The sequence below is a fragment of the Bombus flavifrons genome, chromosome 5 (assembly GCF_040668555.2).
Source record: "Bombus flavifrons isolate JBK064 chromosome 5, iyBomFlav1_principal, whole genome shotgun sequence".
Lineage (NCBI taxonomy): Eukaryota > Metazoa > Arthropoda > Insecta > Hymenoptera > Apidae > Bombus > Bombus flavifrons.
Window position 1 is genome coordinate 17,419,648 of NC_138446.1, and position 26,180 is coordinate 17,445,827.

The following is a 26,180-nucleotide window of genomic DNA, read 5'->3' on the forward strand; positions in this document are numbered from 1 at the left end:
CGACCGATACCGTTTCGTTGCCTCCGTCGCGTAGCGAGTAGCAAAACGGGTCATGGAAAATTCCAAAGAATTTTCAGCTACCATGTTCGCGTTAAGCTAAGATCCATACACTTACAAAGAGCTGTATATCGATTGTTCTAACGTTCTATTCATCGGATCGACGTTGCAGGCGTTTGACGCGTAAAACACGCTTCTTCTTGAACGATGCGCCAAGAAGCGGACCGCGAACTGTTCGCCTAAGCGCAACCTAAGCGTCGATGTAACGTTTAATGGTATTTCGGTTTCGATCTGTCACTGGATCGCTCGTAATCGTTGTATTTCCTGATGATAGTTCTCGGTATTGGCATGTAGGAGTGGGGAAACATTTTCGAGAATTCCAAGCGATTACGGGCAATTAGGCGACCGGACATCGTTTATCGATGCATCGTTGAACGTGTATTTGCGATATCTGGAAAGTGGGTCCTCGCGGTCGCGGGAGGAAGCTCGTCGCGACGGTACACCGCTACTTGTGCGCCAGATGGTGCGAAACCTGCGAAATCATGCGCCTGCAGCGTGTAAACAATCCGTGCATAGAAACACGGCGCATCGATCTTAATCGCCGAGCTGCATCGCGGTGCCGAGCGTCGTTAGCTACAAATCCAGCTGTTTATACGGAGCCTGGTGTAACGAGTTTCCACGAGACGCGCAATGCGGGCTCCGCGATGTAACTTTCACGAATGTGTACGACCGTATGTCGCCTGTCGTACCGCTTGGTAATCGCACGTTCGACGTTACGAAAAAGTATCCACGAGGTCGAGAGAACGCCGGTCAAATTGCAATCGCGATACAACGATTTAGATCGCTCTGGTAATATCGTGGTATCGTCTATAATAAAGTGTCTCTAATAGCGTAGTCATGGAAGCTGAAAATTTATCGCGTTTCAACCTACACGCGTCCTCGACTGCCTTAAAACGAGACTCTTTCCATTCTAAGATTATCGCCGAAATCTTTACGACGAATTTCATTCCATTCGCGTAACATCGTCAACGTAAGTGAGTTCGATGGATCAATTAACGTTTTCTGTTCCCATGTTACCTTTATGCGGAATCTCTTCTGCATTTTATCTACCCACGATCGTGTTCTATAATTGTAACTGTTACGTAAGCCAAGGATCGACGAATAAACGAATAAATGGGAACTCCGATCTCTCTATCAAAATTAATCGACACGCGTAAACCAGTAAGTCGAACGTGTCGCGATTTCCTTTTCCAAATGGCGCGATATTTTCTGCGCTTTGTGTGCAAATGGAGTCGCACAACCAATTCTCGATATCTACGAACAAAACGAGAGACCAGGCTCGCTTCCTTCTCGGCTTTGTCTCTTTCGCTGTCTCGAATGTTACGACCGTGCCAGTCAATGACTCGTTTGTCCTATCAACGCTTCTCTTGGTCTCGCATATCGGTAGTGCAACGTGGATTGCGCTTAAGAATTTGCCAGTATCCTCGTATTTCTCTTGTACCAAAGTCCGCGACGATGCTACAAATTCCCGACGTCGCGATTCGAGTTTGCACGTCATCGATCAAACGGTGAATAGTACTTCCTCTCTTGATTTTCTCCTCTTCCCTGTTTGTTTAACTGTTTGCGCCGTGAAACAGTTATCTTCGTCGCTACTCGTTATCGTAAACATTAAAATCGTAAATACACGCGATTCAAAGCACGATACCTTAACTGGTAACGCGATAATATTTGCACGCGATAAGATCTTTTGCACTTCGACAGCGACCATTCCATCGGTTTGTTTTCTTTCCTCATTTAGCTTTCGTTTCATCGAACGTGCAGCGATTCTTACGTGGATTGAAGAAATTAAAAAATATACGATATCGTCATTTGTTTCGTAACACAGTTTAAAATAGAAGAGGCTGATGATATCTATGGTCGATAATGATTTGATAGAAACGTTGAGATGGAAAGAAAAAAAGGAACTTGTCAGAAGTGGGATTCGAACCCACGCCCACAGAGTGGACTGCGACCTGAACGCAGCGCCTTAGACCGCTCGGCCATCCTGACTCGATGCAACATTTTCAAAATGCGTCAGAAATTGTACAGAATGCTTTTATATTTGGAATTTGATAGATATAAGAAGAAAATCTAATTGCAAAATGGAATTTAATTTCGGAACGATTGTAAGCTACAAATTAAACTTTGTTATAAAATAATATTATCTGCCTGAGTCTACATTTTTCTGTTGCTCGAAGGCTCGATTCTTTTTACCATTGTAGCGATGCACCGACGTTACCGATGGAGAACACGATAAGATCATCGACTGGAAAAAAATCAGAATGTTTTTTACGCCCCCTACGATTTCCTACGACGATTATAGAAATGATAAGATTACAAACTTTTAATTTGAAACTTTTAATTTGAAAATTTTAATTTGAAAAATTACGTACGTATCTTGTTTGCGAATATCGTTTGTACCTGTAACTTTTCACACGATCGATATTTCAGAACGGCACAAAGTACCATCTGCAGAAAATGTAGTTCGCTACCTGAATTTATGCGTGAGATAAATTCACGGTATGCAAAAACACACTTGGAAATCGTAATAGAATTTTCTACCAATACTTGGGCCTTTCACTTCCGCGATACATGGTATTTGCAAACGCAATTACATCCACGCGTCTTTTATGTGTATTGTCTACTAATTAGTCCTTTCGTACGTTTCCTTAATATTTGCTTTTCAATGAAACTCTCGTCGAGAAGATGTTTGATATTCTTTTTTTTACATACTTAATGTATGTAAATGCAATATTTGCCAAAAGATATTTTACGTGCCATACGACACTCCAGCGAAATATCATTTACCGTTGCTCGCACGCGATTTTTCACTTTTCACGCTTTTCACGTCGCACGTCGTTTCTGTGTGAATAAAAAAGTTCGGCAGAAAAATACCACGCCAAAATATCATTCGATACACGAGCTCGTGTTACTCATACGCGTTCCGTTTGTTCCGATGCCTTTCGCGTATAAACCCATCTATTTTGCAATGCTTTCTAAAACTTTGTATATTGCTAAACGGTGTAGTCTAAATTCCAATTGGCGGGAATCCAATTTTGTAAAACTTGTCGATCGAGATCGTCGAAGGTTAATCGACTTTAAAAAAAAGATCGATTGTTGCAGCAGTCCCGCGTAGCAATAACGTGAATTCGAATCGATGGTAAATTGCTTTCTCACCGGTTCCAAGTCGCTAAAGCGGCGGCTCCGAGACTCAGCTCCCGCTTCCTACGAGGGGACCGGTTGCGAGTCGTTACCGAGAGCGTAGAAAGCTCCGTTGCGTAACAGACAACCGGATCTCCTCGAGAGGCAGTTTCCGTGCCGTGGAACCAGCCGAACCCCGATGATTCCGGGAAATCGTCGGAAGAGGGAGCGATCGAGAAATTTGGAGAAACCTTGGAAGCTTCGTAACGCGAACGAGAATCGAGCTCACGAGTGAGAGCCGCGATCGAAAGTCTCTCGCGGCGGTTTTACTGGCGCTAGCGTTACGTAAATGTCAAATAAAAGTGAAAATATGCAACAGCCGTGTCGTGGATGACCTAACGACCGTTAAAGAACGCGATCGAAGGGTCTCGCGATGTCCCGATTTGTACGCGGGGTTGACGATGACGAGGCACTTGGCCAGTTACTCGATGAAAACGCAAATATTTCGAGGGAACGAAGAAGCAGTTTCACTTTGGGTGAAAGTTTCTTTTAAAACCTCGTTTGTTAAATCTTATTTCGAGGAGCTACGCGACGAGAAGCTTCTCTATTATCGCGGAACAAGATTTCATCAAACCCTTTGCCGCGTCTCGGGCTTTGGGCGCAAGTGGAAGATGCAATTTCACGAAGATCTAAAAGTTAGAAACGTGAACTTCGTTTAAACGCTTCTCTTTCAGGCACCCGTGGGATTTAATTCGAGCACTTCGTGGAAAAGTCGAAAGAAAACAGATGGCTCGCTGATTCGATGAACTCTCGCGCAGATTTGCGCGCTTCCCTTTCTTTGTCTTTATCTTAGACATTACGAGGTTTTCGCAAAAATTTGTCACCAGCTTCGCATCTCGTTTTTTTTTTTTTCTTTTTTTTCGCAGAAATTACGTGTTTTTACGCCGAATATTCTACGAAAGAAAAGAAAAGTCGCTGATCGAAGGAAGGCCGCCGTTGCAGCGAAAAGCGTGCCCCTTTTTTCTGTCCTGTCTTTTCTATCTTTCTATCTTATTATACGTAGTATTTTAATCTTTACGTGGATTCGCAGAGGTGACTTCGTCGGTGACGAAATATATTACAAAATAAAACAAAAAGAAATACTCTAACATCTTTCCTACGATACGATTCACTACGACGCAAATGTGAAGATTTACGAGCCATGAACTTCTTTATATGTAAATTTCTAAAGAAGATGTACGTTCGTTCGACCTTGCGAAAGTAATAAGCGTTTGGACGAAAGAATGACAGATGGGAAAAAAAGAAACGTGCATTCTAATGGTAAGCGTTAGTTCACCGAGGCGATAGTAACCAGCTACTCTAGAAACTATAACTCAAGTAATCGACGTAATATTCATCGCTTTCTCCAAACACCGTTAACGAACGAAAAAACGGTTTACGTTCGTGCAAAGTATCTCTGAATTATGGTGTTTCCATATGCTGCAAAGACCTGTGTAAAGGTCTTGTAATTTGTTTGATAATCGCATCGAGTAGCGTTCATACCCAGCACAACTACCAAGTGTAATTTTTTACGCAATGAAAGTAGTATTTTGTATCGGAAAGTGGCATCGTAAAGTTGAACGAATCGAGCCATGAAACGAAGAAAAAGGCGAAAGGATTTCCTAAATACAGAGAGAATCCTGATAGCAGGATCGTCGGGATTTCTGAAGGGGTCTTTTTGGAAAGAGACAGGACGCCACTCGTCGGCGACCGTTGTCGGAGGGCCGAAGAAGGAAAAGTATTTACCACGGTAAAGTATATCGTGAAGAGAAAGGGGGGCCCCAAGTCGACAGGTAAACGTGACTGCTAACTCGATTCGCTTCATTCAGTGCGTGATCCTTAGTCTCGTGTGTGCGTCTAACTTTGCCCCCTGGAGACTCGATTTTTTCACTCGTGTCCAATATCTCGAGAGGGAATAAACGAATCCAGGCTCTATTCGTACGATCTATCCGGCAATTCCATTGGAATTTTCGTGTCGTTACCGGATCGTTGTTACGCTAAGCGGTAATTCGCATTGGAAATAGAGTCGAACCGGTGGTTAGTGAGAAACGAAAGTGAGTCTCGTGCTACGATCGTAAACTGTCTGGGATAACCCGGTCGCATTCCTGTCACGATCGACCTTCCGCGTCCTTAAACATGCTCGATGATTTGAACAGCTGAGCAATCGAGAAACGAAAATTGCCCATCGAGGCAAGTTCAGTCGCTGTTGTAATTTAATATGACGTCTGGAAATTTCGACGAAAGAAACCGACGACATGTTTAGGAACCGAGAGAGAAGCGCAGCGTCGATCCATATTGGAAAACGCGATACAAAATACGAGATAGTTGGACCGTTTCGTAAAGTCGGCCGAAAAATGTCGCTTTACTTTGGCTGCTTTTTATTCGTGCTAAACTGCGTCGTAGACGCGGGTCCAGTTTCGAGGAACGAATCCAACATTCTGCGAATCGGCAGGCCTCAAGACGCGTCGTCGATAACGGCCAGGGTGAGAAATTTGAACAGCACCGATTACGAGGTGGAGAAGCAGACGTCGAAAGATAGGCGCGGCCCGTTGATCGAATTCAGCAAAAACAATCCGGAACTTGATTGGAAGAAGTATCTAAAGTTGTTCGACGAGAAGCAAGAGGAACACGAAGATCTGGATATCGATTTCATGAAAGAAAAGTTGCAGAAGACGGCGAACAGTATCCAATGGCTGGTGGATCTTTACGATCCCCTCAAGTGGTCCAGAGTACCTGGTAAACTCGGCCACGACTGCAGGAACGAACTAGAATTGTTTCTGAAGTCTCTGAAGGATGGAAAGCTATGGGCCGCCAAGAGTGAGTAGAACAAGCTCGCTGGAAAACGATCGAGAAAACAGCAGGAAACGCTCGAGTCGTTTCCCGCCTCGCGGTGATCCACCGTCGTGTCACGCGATTAACAATCGCACTTGCGACGTTGCAACGTTTGCGTTTTAGTATGTGTCGAACATTTCTGGAACTGATACTTTAGCACTCGCACGTTGCCCGCAATTAATAACGAGCGTTCAGAGAAAGTCGTGTTTCGCTGTGTTTGCGAGCGGCGTGTCGTTGGCAGAGCCGATTGCTAAATGCGTTATTACGATGTGAAACAGCAATTTACCGCTTGATTTTCGCAAGGCTTTTGTCACGTTCATCTAATAGCACCGGAACGAACGCTTTATCGTTAAACGAATTTTCGACCTTATTCCACCGTGGATAAAGCAATCGGGGAATTCTTGCGGCTCGGGACGATGCAAAAAGCCAAGTTGAACGGGCAGTCTATTACGATGTTCCAAGCCAAGTTACTGCGAAATTTAGGTCTCGAGCTAGGAACGCAAAGTTATTATCGTAAATCGCAATGGAAGCGAACCAACACCTCGTAGTTGTGAAGTTTCCCGCTTCTGCCGTGTCACCAAGCCAACGTCAGGGTGGGTGATCGTTTCGATCACTGGTAAACTCGTCGAAGAAAGTTGGAAATTCGAAATATTCCCTTTCCATTAATTCTGACCCAGAGTGACTCCGAATCGGGTGAATCGAAAGTTTGTGTTTCGCTGGATTAATGCCACTCGACGCCGTCCAGCATTACGTAACTGATTTATTTCCATAAACCGTGGCATTCGCCCGATAACGGTATAACGTGCATTACGAATAGATTTGCTTTCTATACCACGGAACAGCTAACGCTTTATATAATTTGATTTATGCGTGAATTCCGTACACCGGTCGTTTCGCAATGATCGCTTATCTCGATCATCGCGGTTCCTTGTCAAACGCACTTAACGCACGATCGCTGAATCGTCGCTCGTATCTTTGAATATTCCTCGACGAATGCTAGAATCGGCAGAATTTATGACGATTTTCAATCTGAAAATCTCGAGTTCCTAATTTACGACCAGACGCATTTTTTTCGACGATCGTTACTTCGCTTTGGACATCGATACAGAGATCTTAAAACGATAAGATTCGTCTTAAGACAGTCTGGAAATGGTACTTTTCTACCTCGAAGTCCAAATTCCATCGCGATGGAGGTCGTGCGGTCATTACTGGTTGGTAGAAAGAGAGAAAGACGCGCGGAGGAATGATCATTCGACGAACCGATCGGTGCTCTGGATCACGCGAATCCAATAGAATCGCATGATTTTCCAGATTCGCGATTGCTTCCGGCAATAAGCACAGATCGGATTATGGCGAAACGGTCGGTCAAACTGCAACGCGAATATGTGCGCCGATTCGATCGCCGACAAACCGCATACGACGTTATCGCACTCGCACTCGTACAGGCAGATTCACTTTCCAAAGCGACGTAAACGCTCTGTGACACTGTTCGACCCCTTTCCGCAGAGATACATCGCGTTCATTGCGACATGCTGGTCGTGGAGGAACGGAGAAACACGAGAGAGATGGCCATACGATCGCTATGTTTTTTTTATCGGCACTGATTCAACTAACGAACCTGTTCCAATGACTTACGAGTTTTGTGCTTTCAATCTACTAAGCTGATCCGTCGTTTTTTGTTCTTCAGAAGGAAAGAAATAATTCGGATTTTATTGAAATTTCTGTTATTCTTTTCCATTTATTCACTTAGCGATTCATTTATCTCTTTGCTGTTAAATTTTTCATTTTTGATATTATTATATTTTTTATTTTATTATAAGTATTATATTCGTTATATTTATTTACCTATTTATTTATTATATTATTTTTCATTTTTCATTTTTGTTGTTGTTTTTGTTTGTCGTCGAAATACTCTTTCAATGGCTTTACGATTTGACTCGCAATACTAAATACTTTAGCTCTAAGCTGGAAAAATTGTATAAAGCGTCTAAAAAAGACTGCGAAGATCGCTCCTATTGCAAGTTCCTTTTATCAGACATTCGTACAACATGCTGCGTTCAAGAGATTCTCTCTATTACGGAATAATTCATTGAACGATTCGTTTCTCCAACAATATTACACCATCGTTTTATAATTTATATTTCGATTCAAATACGCAGCAATTTTATCTGCCTACGGTGTACAGACATCGCCGAAGTTGTAAACAAATAAAATACGATGATTTCCGACCAACGTAATGATATCCCAAATACTTCGTTCATACTGATAATTTCTATCTTTGTTTGGAACGCGCAAAATATCGCGCGTAGGCGGTGCCCCATCGAACGTATAAAAGGCAGGTTCTATATCGTACGAGTTCTACGTTTGACATTTGACAATATCGTGGAAAATATCGATATTAAAAATTAACAAACTCATAGCTCGTACGAGGGGATTCACGGCATCAACGAGCCTTATGAAACACGCGCGTTGTGCGCGTATTCTACGTATTTCGACGCTCCAGTTAAAAATTGCATTTTAACGTAGTCGCATAAATACAGGGAACGGTTGAAAGCTCGCAACGACGCCAAGAAATTATGGAACACTCGTTTCAAACTCGGTGAGTGAACGTAGCCCTCGAGGAGTAACCGGTGAACGGTGATTTTCCTGAGATTACTTCTTTGACAAATTCTCATTGAATGCACACAAGCTGTTACGTCGGACGATAACGTTGCAGACTACTTTGCTCGTTCGTCGAAACAGACCGACACGACCCGTCACCGCAGTGTTTCGAAAGCTCGAGACTGTTCACCGATCCTCCTTTTTCCGACGCAAACTGTTAATCGTCTGTGCACTCGGCGAACAAAGTATAATTGAGCAGCTTGTTGAAAAAGAGCCTAGTAAATATACACGTAGTAAATACGAATGTAGTTTCTAGTCAAATATTTGAACGGTTTTATGAGAATTGTATTTATTACATGCATGTAGAAAGAACAAAGTTCTTTAAAAGCCATTCTAATTGTCAATTCGAACGTAGCTAACATTACAAAATTGGAAGCAAAGCGTCGAATGCGATTCCCGCTTGCTAGAATTCTTTTCTCGAGAAGCATCCCAACTGTTGCACGCGAGATTCCATCTGGTCGATTTTATCGTTTACCTCTAATATCTCGACGATCCAAGATTCACGCGAAATTACGTCCGCTTAAATACGCGTTGTCGCCAGTGAGTCGTGTTTTCTCGTAATGGCAGTCGACTGTACTTTCTCCGCTACTGCGGTCACAATCTGGCTTTACGTAACTGACAATGAACCTTTCAGGCGTGGTCGTATAATCCAACCCTCGGAAACTGGAATGCCGAGCTTTTCGCGCGAGTCTCCAGCAAAAACAATGAAAACAGAGGAGAAGGAAAAGGATCTTCTCTCAGCGCGGCATGTCTTTTCACGATAGAAAAAACCTTTTGAAATCTCTTCGTCGCTATTGTTCTTTCAACTTTGAAATCTCATCTTTCAGCAGGCAATTCGTAAACCCATTCGAGACGGAGATTCATTGCAGAGAAACGACGGTGTTTGCGACGTGCGGTTATCTTCCTCTGTTTTCTTGAAGAACGCTTTCTTTATCGCGTTTGATTCCTCAACGTGCTTCTTTCTTCGCAGTGTCGGACGCCAGTGGCCGTTACTCATCGCAGTTCCATTTCGGGAACGGTTTCTGGCTTGGTTCGAGCACCCTCTGCAAAGAGCTAAATGCCACCAGAGGAAGTATTCGCCAAGAACTCGACGATACTCCGCCCTATGCGTTGAAATTTCACGTAGCGAGGATGTACTTGACGTTGCCCAAGGAACTCGAATTCTCGGTAAGTACTTCTGCTTCCTTCTTCCCGATCGTTTCAACTTTTCCATCGTTAACTCTTGTCTTCATCGGATAAATTCGCGCAGAATTATCGTTTTGCACAAAGGTATTCCTAATTCGTTTAATTAAACCATCCTTTAATCAGCCTTCGTAAGTCGAATAGCGCGACGGCTCTGATAGCGAATGAATTATCAGACGGATTAATTAAACGCATAGTTCCAAGAAACCGGCTTCGGCAAACGCACGAAACGTTTATCCTCCGAACGGAATTAGTCGACGAATAATTAATCGCAAACGATTGTTTAGCCTCTGTTAAATATTTACGAGTGGAAGAATCCGCCGACTGTTGTCGTCTTTGCCCGCGCGACGAGATTAATAAAGCGAATTATTTGTACGGCAAGCGGGAAAATTAACGCAACTACTGCGACAACCTGGCGATTATTAGCGTTTTGATCGTAGCGTAAATACTCGAAGAACTTCGTCGCTACCGAGAATCCGAGTTGCATCGTTTAGCTTAATCAGATTACACGACGCTCCGTATTTCGCGATTCTAGAGAAACAACCCCGTGCTTCGTAGTTATTTTCCTTCCTTGTTGCGACGCGTCTGGCGCGAGAATCAAGCTAATCAGGATAGAAACGCTGCAAGGTGGATATCGTTCTTGGAATGCTGTTCGAAGATCGAGAAGCCGAGTTAAAGAGTAGCACGTGGGAAATCTAAGGCGCGGCAAGTTCTCGCGTGGCGAAAATCAACGACTTCTCCTGTAACAGAGTAGTCGATAGTTCGTCTTTCACGGTGTCCACTAAGGTGGTTCCTAGAAATCGTGTTTACAACGCCACCGATACGGAAGAGTTTCTACGTGGGAAGATTATCGCGAGGGCAGATTCAGCTGTACGTCAGGCAAGTTCAAAATCGTTTCGCGACTTTCCCGTCAGACGTACGATGGGTGGCACGATCGCGCTGGAGAAACGGGTAGCAGAAACAAATGGAGCAACGAAGGAAGAAAACCTAGAAAGAAATTGAATTTTAAAAGCCCGTCGAACTTCGAGGCAGTTTGGAAATCATGGCGCAAAGTAAACCGAGCGAAATGCGAGCGCATGAAAGTTTAATTAATCTTGAAATTGAATCTTCCTGCTCTGATTTATCTTGCGATTCAGCGTCTGAAATTTAATTAAGACGCCTCGATAGTTTTTTTCCTGCTTCTTCGTATCTCGGCGACGTAATTTCATCCTTGTCGAGCCACATCGTAGATCGAACTAGAACCAATTTGTTTTCAGACAAGACAAGTATTTTTGGGTCTTTGCCTGCCAGCTACGTGCGACCAAGCATCCCTCACCTCGATGCTAAGAGCGAACGCCGATCGAGTCGAACGAGAAGGTAACTCGACTTATCGATCGACCGGCCCGAAGATCCACATCGTTGCGGTGAAATCTGTGCCTTCGAGCAATTACAACCCTTGGCGCGATCCCAAGTCGTACGTTCTCTCGTAAGTAATGCAAGAACTTTTCTTTCGCCGTGGCCCGCGTAAATCGTAAGTCGACCGATCAAATTTTCCACCGAACTTCACCATCCGATAACCTATCGCGCGATCTCAATTATTTTTTCCTTTGCGAGGCTGCCGCGTTTATCGGCTTCGTTCCGCTAGATTGCCAACTCGAACAAACCGACACATTTTCCTATATCAGCTATCAACGAGAAAATAATTGCAAAGGTTGAAAGAAACTTCGAACGACGGATAAAAGTCGCTGAGAAGTCGGAGAAACGGCGTAACCGCGTGGAACAAGATATCGCGAGATATTACGGGATACGTATCTTTGATCAACAAGAATTTCCATGCATGACACTCTTACGCGAATTCGTGTCTCTTTACTTACGTAAAAAATATTCGAACGTTTCCGCGTATGAAGCAACTACGTGATGAGGATATACATATGTATTTAAATACTCGTAAAAGATCAGTGGCGCGGTTTACCTGCAGTTAAACTCCGACAAGACAATTTTTAAGACCCCGGCAAAGCATTTGCAAAGCTCGTTCGACGTGTTTCAAGCCATCAGCTAACCACGAGTTTCTGCGGTTTAACTTTTCGTGGTCAAATTACGAAATTTCAGAATTCGAAATACGAGCATGCTCGGTGCAACGCAATCAGCGACTGGCGTTTCAACGAAATTACGGTAATTACGAAATTCCATTGCAGACCTAACAACGCATAGAAATATATTTTTTGCCGCGATTTCTTCAGTTACACGACCGGAATTTGCGCAATGGTTACATTCACTTCGATAACTTAGCACGAATAACTTACACACGCGTTCACGTAACTACGTGTCGAGATGGCTAGCTAACTCGCGGTAACATTACGATATGTTCCAATGTATTGGCTTATATAAGAAAAACTTTTCCTCGTTGTCCGATTAGACGCGCGTCTCTGTTCGCGTAAAGAGGAATACGCGCGAAGAAACGAAACAAAATTAAGTTCTCTCAATCGTCGGTTACATGTGCCTATTTTTAAACGATACACGAAGAGAAGCGAGCTCGAGGGTTTTTGATCCTGCGCGCGTATAATCCGATAGTTCATCAACTTTCTTGTTCCTAAAAGCGGCGTTGAAGGCATTGCAGCAGGTGGTAGTATTTTTAATTGTACGACGTTGTAAATTTGTCTAGTTACAGCGAGCCTGTATCACAGGTTTATCGTCCGTACGATAGCACGCTTAATGATCCATCACGGCGCACGTACGCAAGCTCGTTCATCTACGGGCGCGATACGCTTTCTGTACTTTCTTCTGGAATGGAATTACGGTCTCCGCGCAAACCATCGCTGCAAAATTTTTTTAGAACGCGTTTTGCTCGCCCCATGCAGAAACGCTCGCATCGATTCGGTCCATCGCGACATTCCCTTTCGTACGCAACTCGGCAATTTTCTGAAAAAGCAGATTTCTTCGAAAAAATATGTTGCCACATCCGTTCTACTTTTGAGTGGTTGCGACAAATCGAAAGAAAAGATCGAACACGCCTCGATGGAATATTATGCGAGCCATGTCACAGTTACACGAAAGCGCCATAGAACAACGATTGCGTGAATGACAGTCCGAACAAAAGAAAAATACGAAAAATACGCTGCACGCAGATCGTTGGTTGCATTACTTGCACAACTTAGATTCATATTCACCGTGTCTGTGGCGACGCCAGAACGGTTTTTGCAAAGCCATCGGATCGCGAATTATGCAACGCGGCTGCGTTGCTACTTTAACAACTCAACTCGAAAGTTGTACCAAAAGACATTTAACTTTCGAACGTCATCCGCCGATTTTTCCTGGAGAAACTTGCCTTCAGATCTGAGATAATATCTCGTAGCGATTCTATCGCTGCGTCCTTGCACCGGGCCAATTAAATCTCGATAAACGACGTTATGTCACCGGAGGAAAGAACGGGAGAAAGCGAGAGATTGGTAATCGATGCGAATCTCTAAATGCATTCGAGGATCGTTGTTCGATCGAAGACGGAAGCCAGCTCGTGCTAAGAGCGATTACTCTGCGTAAATCATAACGAACACAAAGCAACGTCGTATACATCCGGTCGCCGAATACCTCGTTACTTCGTACACAATTTTTCGCAAGTTTCGAACAGCGGCTTGATTCGCCACGATGAACTTTGATAGATGCCGAGAGAGGAAGCGCCTTTATCGCATGCCAACGACTTAAGTCGCTCTCGGTAAAACGAGAAACTATGCAAAATGAACGAAAGATCGACGATCACGTAAATACCGGAGAAAGCTCGCCGCGTCGCTCTACTTCCGCTAAAAATAGTAAAAGTCCGATCTTAATCGAAAAACTTGGGTCATAAATATTCGAATCGTTCGGCTGTACTTGGTCGGCCGCTCGATGAACAGAACTAGCAGCAAGATGCTTCCAAAGGGTTCGCTACCTTCGAACTTGTAATTTTCTCCTAACTGCAAATTACGTCAGTGTTAACCTGCTCCAACTATAAATAGGAATTCACACCTCGTCGCGTCCTTGCACGCGATGCATATACACCTGTTAACTATAATACAACAAGTAGCGCGTCCAAGTTCCAAGGCAAGTTACAATCTTATGGCCTTAAAACGATCGCCGTTTAGATAAGATCGTGCACCTCGAGATTATTAAGCTCCATCCACAACAGTCACTAGATCTTTCAGCTTTCGTCTAAGGTCAGGGTTACGATCCTCTTTCTTACTAACTTTTCGTTGAATTGTACGAATTGATCGATTTTCTCGATAGTCCGAATCAAATTTTTGCGACCTATTTACTCGTAGCTTAATCGTTGCAAAAATGTGCGTACGTTTCGACGTAACCACGTTCGAAGAAAGTGTTTTGAACAAACTACACGATTTTTACAAATACGATTGGTATTTGCATCGATGTATTAGCAATTTCCAGATTGCTTTCCAGATTGCGCAAATATATAGGTTTTAATCGTCCATTTACGATCATCTTTTTACACTCTCTCCCTCTCTCGATGAGCCACGTATTTATATTAGCAACGAACCGGTTTACAGCAATTATGCAACGAGCATTGCATTTGCAGTTTAATGAACGTGAGAGAGATTCCGAGCCCGTGTTTACATCGCATCCACTGAGATACAAAGCTCTCGAATTGGACACCCTGTCCGACTTCTAAATAGATACATTCTGGAGTTTCGCTTCTTCCGGTGATCGATTTGCTTGGAAATTCGTGTTAGAGCGCGTATCGGCAGGTGTGCACGGTCGCACGTGTGCCTCGAATGTATTACGCAAGATCGTAGAAAGGCTGAAAGCGTCGACACGTGAAAGTAGATTCGCTATTGTGTGCATTCCACTCGAAGGCGGAATTGATTCGATTCGCGTCTCTCTACCGATTCGCGTCCGATTTTAATCGTTCAACGTCCAGAAGAGGGTACCACGGCCATCGGTTTTCTCGCGTTAAGGTTAGCATTGCTCCACCTGGATCGATTTTGAAAGCTGCTTGCCGGATCGAACGATCGTTTCAGCAGAAATGACATAAAGGCTATCGAAATACGACTACAGAATGGTGAAGTTTTATCGCGTTGATACCGCTAACTTCGCTCTAACGTTCCATCGAATAACATATACACTCGTTATGCAAAGAAACCAGCGAATCTGCAATGAAAATGCACGCGTAATCGTTCGAATTTAATTACACGAAAATGCAAGAAACGACGCATAATAAGGGCCGACTCGATGAATAAGCGAATCACTGCTCCGCGCGTTCTTAGATAATTTACATTTATGAATAAAATTAGATAAAAAGTTTTCCGCGCTGTCCAACAACAAAAAACTGTATTGCCACAATTTTTCATTTGCATGTATTAAAGGTGGAGAAAGGAAAAGTACTGAGATAACGCCGTGCGGAACGAAATCTTATTCATGGGATACAAAGTATGACGAACATAGTACGTAGGAAACCATGACGGACGAAGTCAAATTGCGTTTATTATCCTTAGCATTCTCAAGCGTCGTGTTGTCAAGGAGACGTCATATTGGACCTCCGATTCGACTCGGAGTAGCCAGTTTTCTCGAGGGATAAAGACGTTGCACGGTTCAATTTCTGGATAAATTGAAAATTTTTACCGCCGCGTTACGCTTACGCCCCCGAGAGATTCGGATAAAGGTTCTTGAAGGTTGGTAAAAGTACCTAATCTTCGACCTAGAAACGATCCTATATAAGTAACGCATTAACCGAAAGTTCTCAGCCGGTTTCGATGCTTTTCGGACACGAGGATCAAAGTGCTTTACCAATTTTCACGGTAATTCTACTCTTCTTATTTCTTCCTCGATTTTCCTTCGACGAGCTTTCGTCGGACATGCGAACAAACTACCGCGTGACTCCTGAAAAATCTCGAAATAAATAGGAGAAATGCAAATGAGCCACGGCATAATTTAAATCTGGCAAGTTTTATACCGCTGCTTCCCATCGTAATTTAAAATGACGGCGAGAGAGTCCCCTTAAAGCCGAGGGAAAAACTTGTCCCCCGTTTTGTTCTCCCCCAGCGCATCGTGATTCGCGTTTAAGGGCCTATTAACGTAGAAAAATGACGAACTTTTTGTCGTTTGTCCCGCGCCAAGCGGAATAAGCTCTCTTTCTTCCACCAACTTTGACAAACCGAAATACTTTACTTACGATTACCCGGTTCTGGCATACTTCGCCTTCTGTTCCTAGTTGTACCGTGAGTCGATCCCTCGAGTATCGATTTCTTTGTTCTCTGCCATAGCTCGCTACTTTAACTGGAAAAAATGAGAAAGAGAAAGACGAGCATTATTTATTGTTCGCTTTCCCCCGGGAGGAGGAACGCTTGATGGAAAGAATGTTTTCCGCGAAGCGTCGTTGCACGTCGATTAAAAAGGTTAAGCAAGGAAAGAAAGTCACGAAGTCGATATCGCACGGTGAACCTGATTGCGCTTCATCGCGATTTTTCTTAATATAACGGAACGTTAATTATCCAAATTAATTATCGTACATCTCGCTGTCGTATAAAATGAAACGTTTCCGTATCAAGCAGTAACAGAAGCTTTCGAATAAAAATGTGGCAAGTTCTTTCGAGTTTTATCGTCGTTGCCCCATTACAATTTTCTCTTAATCGGTGATCCGATGATCGATCGTACCGTTAATCGTCCCGACGATCAATGTTCTACCGTATATTCAAAAGTAATTCTTCGATGAATCGCGAGCTAGTAAATAAACCTCGAAACGACCAATTTCCAGTTAGAGTGATTGAGTCGTTACGAATCTTTATGACCGACGTAAAGTCACCGTTGACGGGTAATGATTGCGCAGGTGGTTCGATTTTGTGGGAAGCGTTCCAGAAATCTGGAACACGCGCTATACATAAATCTCCCAAACTTTATTGGTTTTCCTTCGTCCGTATCGATATACTTGGCCTCTATCGATGCTTAGAAATATTTGCTACGTAGCGATCTTTAAAAATCCCGTGAGAAATCTACCGTTACGTATTAAGTAACCACGTTATAAATATTCATCAGCGACCCGATTAATTTCCTCCTTGGTCGTCCATTATTTTAATTTTGAAAAAGATTTGTTTGATCTTTAAAGTCTAAATTTATTATCAATTCGCATTGGAACTTGTGTCATAAATTTTCGATAATGTAAAACCGTTCGTATGTTTAATAGCAGTAACATCGCTATCGAGGATAGACATAACCTAATTACTTTAAAGAGATGTTAATTGCATTCGCAGTGTTCACGTTCGGTCATGCTCGTTTAGATTAGCTCGCGTTTCAAATTGATTGATGGATATGATAAAAATTATTGCGGCTAAATGTGCTTAACCGTACAATTCGTAATTCGTTTAATGCCCAGTTCTACTTCCTAAGAAACATGAGCGATTAGCTGTTCGTAAACCCGAATTATTATTGTAAGATTTTCTTATTTATCTGGAATGGATTAAACAGGAAACGATGGTTATTTAACGTGAACTAAATACAGCAGTGTGCTGTGACTAAGACAACTAAATAGTTCGTTTACAACTCACGTCACCACGGTTCCAACGCTCTCTCTCTCTCTCTCTCTCTCTCTCTCTCTCTCTCTCTCTCACGCGGACCATCCTCCTCGACAACGTTGACAACACTCTTTGACAACGCTGGCAACACTCTGATTTCTCGACTAACTATCGACTCTTAATTCGTCTTTCTCCCTTAACCCTTTCGCTTCGGCAGTCCAATCCGCCGAAGTACTGTCACTGAACGGAAACACGCGCCAGAAATACGCACACCGTATGCACGTTTTCCTAAGTCTTGAATAACGATAATTCTTGTAAGAACCGTATACGAAAGATATCGTTTCACTGTCAATGGATTTAATATATTTTTTAACATGAAACAGTATACGATCATAGTTCTTAAGGTCTTTAGTCCTTTAGTTTTCAGCTTTTAGTTCTCTGTTTCATTAGTTCCCAGTTCTTGTCAGTTTGTTAATCGATGTGTTTGTATTTGTCAATTCGTAAATTATTGAAAATCAATTAAATTAAAATCTTGTAATTAATAAGAGCGAAAACGTATCGCGAACGATTGTAACTTCGAGCATTCGAAATCTCAACGACAATTCTGTCAATACCCAATTAGAATTAGAATAAACATTTGTTGTGGAAGATATTTGTCTAATAATGTAATAGGATTAAGCGAACATTTATTTTCACCAACCTTAATCCTCTCCCGCGCCAGTACTCCCGCGCGTAGCAAGTTAACCGAAACGTGGAGTTTAATTGGCAATCGCATTAAACATCAGACAACGCTACCATTTAATCTAAATTCAAAAATTAACGGCAACACAACCAAAACAAATCAAACAAAAACGTAACAGGGTAAATATTTTGGTTTGGATATTTGAAATATATCGCGTGAAACGTTTTGATGTTGTTTCGGTAATGAGTAACTTGAAGAAGTGATTAATCCAATATGTCAATAAAATCAGCAGAAAATGTTCTGCCGGTAACGAAAAAATATACTATTGACTACAGATAGCACTTGTATATGCATCATTTGGATGCCGGATATATGGGGTGCCGGACTCAGCAGTCGTCTCGTGGTCGCTGCTTATATGCGAAGCGAAAGGTTTAACATGGTCACATAGGCCTTTTCCCGCGTAACTGTTCGATCGAAGGACCCACGACACAGGAGCAGGATGAGCTTGTCGACACTTAGGCTTTCTCGCAACATTGTTTATGGTTCACCTGATATTTCTTAGGCCATTTGTCCACGATATTACATTATTTATACGTATAATGGAGGCAACTGTTTACAGGGGTATCAGCGTAGTTTAATCGCGTTTTAAAGCGAGCAGCGAAATGTCGTGGAAAAAGGAGCAGGAGACGGAAAACGAATATGCCACGGGAAATTTCCTATATCCCTTCGTGATTTAAGAGCGGTTTAGCGGTACTACCATCAATTTTACATTTTAATATACGCTTTAATGCTTCGCTGTAATCACCTCGATATAATTTCAACCTCTTGAAGAAATGTAAATTTGCCCGATAAAAGGATTGCTCCATTAAAATTATCATCGCGAAAGAGACAGCTTATGGAGTTTACGTTGCAATTAGTTTTCTCGAATCATCCTCTAAAGAGGATACGTTTCCTTAATTCATCCTGCTTTTGCACGTTACGTTCGCGAAACATATTTCCGACTGGTTTTTCAGCGGAGTTGCAGGCGCGCTACTATTTCTGATGATCTGTGCGACTATGTACGAGTACAGAACACGAGTACAAGCGAATGTCAAGGATGTGGAATCATCTAGCGTATCGAATAACAACGAGAGACTGAGCAATTTTTCCAACAAAAATCTAAACCAAGATGGCGAAGTGATCCAAGAAAATGGGGAGGAGCTGATCGAAAAGGGGAAGAACTTGCAAAAAGAATCGCCTGGTCGTTCTGAAAAGGAGAGCAAGAAAGGTGACGCGTGCTCGGCGGTTCGTGTTACTCGCTAATAATCATTGGATCCTCTAACAGTTTTCTTTCTCGTCGATTTCTTTTCAGGCTTCTGGCTAACGTGTCTAACAGCCTTCGATCCTATCGCGAACGGCAGCAAGATCGTTAGCACCGAACCTGCCGCGAGAGATAGCCTGACTTGTCTGCATGGGCTCAGAGTGTTCTCGCTGGGATGGGTGGTCATGGTGCACACCTATCTTCAAGTCTTCTCCATTGCTGGTAAAGTGATCATCCCTTTTCAGAAACAACATCACGATGTTCGCGTAATATCGGTGAACGTCCGTTTGGACCACTTTGGACCACTATGTTTTAGTAGAACCCGAGTGATTTTCTGATCGCTATAATTTACGAGTACAAGGAACATTGTTATTAGTCGTTCGTGAAAATAATAATTGTCGTAATTGCGACGTTGCTATTAAGAACACCGAGAATCGTCCTAGTCGACGATAGATGAGATTCGATGGAAAAAGATTGCAAGCAATTAGAATTTAGAGTAGTTTTCACTGTTGGAAAAATTGTTTATTAATATAGATCCGATTAATTTCTCTGTACAACATATTGTGATGTAACGGAATACGTATACCGGTCTGCTGGTTCACCGTAATCGAATTTTCTTCGTCTCGGTATAACGTGTTACCTCGAACTTTCTCTGATAATTTCAAGATGAGATGACTTTCTCTATCGCCTTACAGAGAACAAAACCCTGCGTTCGGTGACAGAGCGGAATTTTATGTTCCAAACTATCAGCAACGCCACCTTCTCCGTAGACACATTTTTCTTCATCAGGTAAGACACATCCGATGACAAGTATCCTCGTTACGAGATAATCAATCGCCTAATCCATACGAATGCGACTGTTTCAGTGGCTTGTTAGTTACGATCCTCTTCTATCGGTCTTCCGGTAGCTTGAAAAATGACAAAGGCATTTTCTGGAAGACGTGTTTCACCAAATTTATCATCATGATCCTCTACAGATTTATCAGGTAAAAAAGATCGAACTATTCTACGATACGAAAACAGAACGGATTAAAATTGTAAAAGTTTCGCACGTGGTTCTATTCCAAGTCGATAGCGAAGAAATCCACGATAAAATCCGATACACGATTCGATCGAGCATACAAATTTCAAATAAGAAGGAATCTCTTCCAATAAACGACTGTCAAACGACTGACTTGGTCAAGCGAATTCGCATACCGATCTCTTTCCATTTTCTTTTACCAAGATTGACACCGGCGTATCTCTTTGTCCTGGGAATAAACGAGATCGCCATCAAGTATGCGCTATCAAGGACGGTGTTCTCGCCAGTGATCGTCGACCATTTGACGTGCGAAAAGTTTTGGTGGAGAAACGCGTTGTACCTTAACTCGCTCTACCCTCGTACCGAGATGGTAAGGATATTGGATCAACTTTTTTACCATTTAGAAAATTAATAGACTCGTTAGCGAATTAACAGCCTCGTTGGTTAATATTGACGTAGCTCTTAACCCGAACGCAAATACAATTAAATCAAAGAACGACGATGCATAGCGAGAGGAGGATGCGGCAAAATTTCCAGAAGGAAGTACGAGTCGCGGAGATTACGGGACGGGAAGGTGTCAGCGTCTCGATCGTTTTCCGATAATTAATTCTATCGTTCGCAGAAAGTTCCAAAGTGCCGGGACAACGCGGAGAGTGTCTAACCGTTCTAGAATTAATTTCATCGTCCATGAGAAAGAGTGGGTTAATCATTGGTTAAACAGCCGACCGTTTGCTTCCTCGCATTTCAAAGATCTGTAGCGAGAAATTACGAGCTGCCACTGTCAAACCAAAGGAAACCATCGTCGTGTCTATGTAACGTCGTGAAAACGGTTCTACTTGATCGAACGAACTAGTCGAACTAGTACGACGTTTGATCCATTAGCTATCAAGTTTTTCTCGGCTATAGATTTTCCATGGACCAAGTATTTTTTTTTTTTTTTTTTTTTTTTCGATACTCCCCGATAGTATGACCTATTCTCGGTACGTTGAACCTTGACGTGATTATCCTATGAATACTTGATTAACAACTTTCCAGTGTATGCTGTGGAGCTGGTATATGGCGAACGACACACAGTTCTACGTTCTCGGAATACTTTTGCTTCTTCTATCTATCAAATACCTGAAGGCCATCGTCGTCGTGATTTTGCTATTGATCGCCTCTTCGTGGTTTACCACCTTCTCCGTCGCCTACTCCAACGATTACATCGCCAGGTAATTAATCCGTTAAGCGTTAAAATCTTGTCGATTGCACGTTTAACGTTAACGATTAAACGTTCCGGTTTACCTCTGTTCAGCAGTGAAATCCCTTCGTTCTCTCTTTTTCTCCTTTTTGTCGCGTGTCGTGTCCATTGTCCGAACGTGTAATTTCAACTACCTACTTTTAGACTGGATTTAACGGTATTCGATTTATAAATGAAACACCACCGCTTTAAATTTTCACCCGTTATAATTAAACGTCAGATTTCTAGCTTTGCGAACGGTTATAACGCGATTACTCGCTAATTATAATAACTTAGCGAGTCCCGTACTTTCCACTTATACCGCACTTGCCGGCTATCTCTGCCGCGTAAATCTTCATTCTCTCTTTTTGTTTCTCCCCCGGTTAGAATCCAAGAACCGTTTGCGCTTTTCGACGAGCTGTACGATAAGCCTTGGCTGAGAGCTGGGCCTTACTTCGTTGGCATCATCACCGGTTACATTTTGTTCAGAACGAATTGCAAATTGAAATTGCCTCTGGTAAGTAGCCTAATCCGGCACCTTAATAAGGTAAAAGATGCTCCGTTTGATCTCAGAAAGTGAAACGTAAATTCCCCTTGGTGGACCAACGTGGCAGATATACCGACGAGTTTAAAATCAAGGAAACCTGTTCCAGTTAATCTTTGATAAATTATTTGGTTGTCAGCTGATACTCGTAACCGAGACGAGATCGAGCGAGCGAGCTTAAACGTCACTGTTGCAGATCGTACGAGTAATCGGCTGGGTATTATCTACCGCCATAATGTTCTCGGTAGTCTACGGTCTATATCCCGGAAACTTAACCGTGCCGGTGAGTTCCGTGTACGCCGCCTTAGGACACACCGCCTGGGCGATCGGTGTATCCTTCATCGTGATTCAATGCTGCACCGGGTACGCTAGAATGATCGACAGTCTACTGTCGCTCAAGCTGATATATCCGCTATCGAGGTTGACTTACTGCGCGTACTTGGTGCATCCTGTCATCATGATGGTCACTGTATCCCAGATGGATGGTCCGCTCCACCTTCACAACAATATCGTGGTAAGTCTACGCAGAACGAACCAGCTCTCTTCGGGTCCAAACGGCGACAATGTGCGCTTGGGTGAATCTCAAAGTGTCAGATGGTTCGAATCAGAACGAGTTCTAGTCCGTGAATCAGACATAAACAACTATTTGTACCTTCGTACTTTCTCGAAATGCTCACTTTTCGTGTGGTTTTTCAGCTGATCTTGTACTTTGGCAATCTGGTCGCCTCCTACTTGATGTCGTTCTGCATTTCCATCGCGTTCGAGGCGCCCATCGTCAATCTGCTCAAGATCGCTTTCATATCGAAGAAGAGGATAAGATAGAGAAAGATCGGACGTAGCGTATCGCGCGATCGACGCTAGGTAATGGACGTTTCGATTTTCCTCGCAATAGGCGCGTTATTAAAAACCTGCTATCGACTTCCTTGTTCCTCAGGATTTAATCGTAGCTCTCCAGTGGAAGAGGAAAGAATCCCCGACTCTCTGGCAGATATTTTCGGGACAAAGATAAAAGCCGCTTTCGTGCATCTATTTTTCTCGACAACGATACAATACACTGCTGCCGTGCTTTGACAATTTAGATGATGCGAAATCAATGCGATTTCGTCGTGCTTAATAGGAATACGTTTGCACAGACGCTTATGACTGTCGTAAAGTATAAATCAAAGGCAAATGCGTCTTCCGTGGAATACAAGGCGTGTTAAAGGCGTATTAAATTCGTAATTTCGCAGAAAAAGCGGGCTGTTTGTTTTGTCTCGCTCTTCGTTCGTGTCAAGAGTGTGAGAGAGATTCTTCGCAAAGCATCGCCGAAACAGCAGGCTTCTCGCGTGTTATTTTATACGATTCCAATAGCGTTTTTACCGTCGATCATGTGCCACGAGAATATTTACAATTAGTGCAGTAAGGAAACTTGGACGAAAGTTGGAAATCGAGCGAAGATCGAAAGAAGAAACGATCGGGAGCCGTGCCCAGCCACCGCTAGTCCAGTTCGACGAAAGCAGAGGAAATTGGAAAACGATAAAGGCGGCGAAACAATTGTAGCTTAAGACCGAACTTTAAATAACTAAGATCGATAGCACACCTGTTCGCGAGTGTCAATAACGAAAGAAAATGTTTGTACAAAAAATTGAAAAAAGCGTTTCATTTTGAACGTACTAGTATTTCCCGAGCGACGAATATCTTGTCTGCGTGTGCGCCGAAACGACAGAAATAGGAAAGCGCGTTAAACTTAGATCGAAGAAAAGATAAATCGATATTTGCGCGATCTCTGACGCTGTTTCACGCTTGGACGAAATTTAATGTCAGTCGGACGTGATCCGTTTAAAGTCGCGTTGCTTCGTTAAATTACAAAAAGCAGTTGAAAAACGAGTACGTTTTTTTCACGTCGTTCTTTCTTAGATATCAACTCGATACACGTCTGTTTACCGCAAAATGAAAAGAAAAACTGTCGTCACGTAGGCGTTATAACTGTTAGGAAAAAGAAAAATATTACGCAAAGCGTGCCGAATCTCTTCTGCTGCCAACGGCTAAATTAAAAATCACTGAAACGTAATTGATATTTGGAGTAAAAGATTGATCGTAAAAAGGAGTTTCTCGTTTACTCGTGAACCAACGTTCGCGGTGTTTCGCCACACGGCGGTAAAAAGTAACCTTACCTTTTTTTCATCCTTTAACGTAAAAACGTAACGGAAAAAGCAAGTAAATATATGCGGGCAAAAACGAGCACGAAGGAAAATATGTAAACAGCGCACGGAGTAATTCTGGCCTAGTACTGATGCACGCGTGTTCGATCTTTGCGCGGTGCTACGTGCTCGGAAGCACGCGATTAGTAATGCAATTAACGTCCCGTCAATTACGGCCGTATAACGTTCGTTTCACGCGATTATCGCAACGCGACCGACTGTCTCGCACTTGCATCATCTGTCGCGTATATCAATGCCATGACGTTTGCCTTCTCTTTCTGCGTATTCTCGAAACCTGCTTATAAACTTTGCTTCTTTCCCTTTCACTTTTTCATTTTTCGCTTCCTCTCCGGGAATACTTTGGATTCACCTCGCGATTCCGCTATTTCGACGCTTATTATTAAACTATTCACAGCGCAGTGTTGAAAAATCTTCGAGCAAAGATCGCGACGTATTTTCGAGGAAATTCTAGTTCCATTCCAGTCCCGGAGAATTCAGAGAATCCAAGATCGGAGTCGTCTAGTACGGTTTACGATTTATCACGAAACTGTAGCCATCAAACGGTAGTCAGAAATCGAGATGACACGCTCGTGGCTCGAGCCAAACCGAAATTCTGCCAACTGTCTTCCACGTGCCTTTTCTCGTTCCGCTTCTAATAACGATTACCAAAAAAAAAAAAAACCAATGGAACTTTTACGAGCCGGAACGTTCGGAAATCGAATATCATGGAATATGATTTTCGAGGCAGTCAAATTTCCAAGTGATTTTAGAAGCGAATTTTCATCTCCGAAATAGCAATATCCGATAACTGGAATCGAAGGTTGAAAAGAAATGAGACGAGAAGAGTAAAAATTTACGAGGATCCTCGGTCGGATAACTAGTTCGTTAATGGAATCGAATGCAGATGAGGCAGGCCTGTATTTCGTATTTGTAGTCGAGCAAATAGATACGGTTAATCGGCATAGTCGGTCCTACAGCAACCAGAGTCTAATGCTAATACAAGTACCAGCATCCCTCCATTGACAATCCAATTTACGTATATATCCTGTGTAGCTTCTAAAGTGCATCGTCTAAATCGAATTCGAAATGCGCGTCGGTTTTCGGCTGACTTCTCGACCATCGTTTTAATCTAGCAAATACCGCGTAACGAATAACGATTTAATGCGTTAACGAAGATTATTAACGAAACATTGCATGTCGTTAATCAGTTGCAGATAACGAATCGGACGATATGATCGGTAATTTAGGATCGAATATTTTATACTCGCTCGTTAGAGGCGGTAACAAGTTGCGCGCAACTTCGACCCGGTTAATTTTTCATTGTTCTCTCGATTATTCGCATACGTGTAACGTTTATGGCTGGAAAGTTTCACGAACTTTCGATGTTTCGATCACCGAATTTATGTTATTCTCCACTACTGCTCCATTTAATGTACTCGTAATTCTACTCGTTATTCTCAACTCGATTTTCAGAAGTTACGCGTTTCATGCACGTCCTGTTCAAGCGATATACACATGCATGCATGTACACGCATATATACAGATACGATATAGGTATACAATAAGTACATAGATATAAAAGTTCGGTACGGTAAATGTCTAAATATTCTCGCCAGCCGCTATATTCGGGCCATTGGTCAGAGGTGAATATCCAAGGCGAGTACGATGTTACGGTATAAGCGTCCTATCACATCCCGTCCGTTTCGAGTGATTTCGCGGTTGCACGTGTCAGCACGGGTACACGCTCGCGTATGCATAGAAGGCCGTGCTTTGCCGCAGGTGTACCCGTTTTCGTATTGTCACGCGAACGTCATCGGATTAAGTTGGCGACGTAAGCGAAAGATGAACAAACGATAACGTAATGGTACGAG

The 26,180-nt window shown here is 42.9% G+C and overlaps 2 protein-coding genes and 1 non-coding gene across 4 annotated transcripts in view; 1 reads left to right on the forward strand and 2 right to left on the reverse strand.

Annotated features, from left to right (window-relative positions):
• The window catches only part of tyn (trynity), a 104,305-nt gene extending 79,400 nt beyond the window's left edge, over window positions 1-24,905 (reverse strand). Inside the window, exons 1-2 of the mRNA XM_069112810.1 lie at window positions 24,283-24,905; window positions 16,028-16,131 (exon numbers count right to left, since the gene is read on the reverse strand). The gene's annotated coding sequence lies outside the window, so the exon portion shown is untranslated. The remainder of the gene's footprint in view (window positions 1-16,027; window positions 16,132-24,282) is intronic.
• Window positions 830-23,606, forward strand: LOC138179718 (O-acyltransferase like protein). Of its 2 annotated transcripts, XM_069112808.1 has the most exons (14): window positions 830-1,027; window positions 5,373-6,033; window positions 9,680-9,876; window positions 11,148-11,356; window positions 19,059-19,312; window positions 19,397-19,567; window positions 20,041-20,134; window positions 20,212-20,331; window positions 20,571-20,736; window positions 21,402-21,577; window positions 21,973-22,102; window positions 22,326-22,643; window positions 22,826-22,990; window positions 23,064-23,606. In XM_069112808.1, exons 2-13 carry the CDS (start codon window positions 5,472-5,474, stop codon window positions 22,949-22,951), a joined length of 2,523 nt encoding a protein of 840 aa, XP_068968909.1. In that variant the 5' UTR covers window positions 830-1,027; window positions 5,373-5,471; the 3' UTR covers window positions 22,952-22,990; window positions 23,064-23,606. The 2 variants fall into 2 exon arrangements, with proteins under 2 accessions (XP_068968909.1, XP_068968908.1); XM_069112807.1 differs by lacking the exon at window positions 830-1,027 and having other exon boundaries at window positions 4,503-6,033.
• On the reverse strand, window positions 1,964-2,046 carry TRNAL-CAG (transfer RNA leucine (anticodon CAG)). The gene has a single exon. It is a non-coding gene; the product is annotated as a tRNA-Leu (tRNA).
• Window positions 24,906-26,180: the final 1,275 nt, after the last annotated feature.

Coding starts and splice junctions, on each gene's coding strand:
- LOC138179718 (XM_069112808.1), top strand. CDS start 5,472: ATGTTTAGGAACCGAGAGAGAAGCGCAGCGTCGATCCATATTGGAAAA. Junction 6,034..9,679: donor AAAGCTATGGGCCGCCAAGA/GTGAGTAGAACA, acceptor CTTTCTTCGCAG/TGTCGGACGCCAGTGGCCGT. Junction 22,644..22,825: donor ACCTTCACAACAATATCGTG/GTAAGTCTACGC, acceptor GTGGTTTTTCAG/CTGATCTTGTACTTTGGCAA.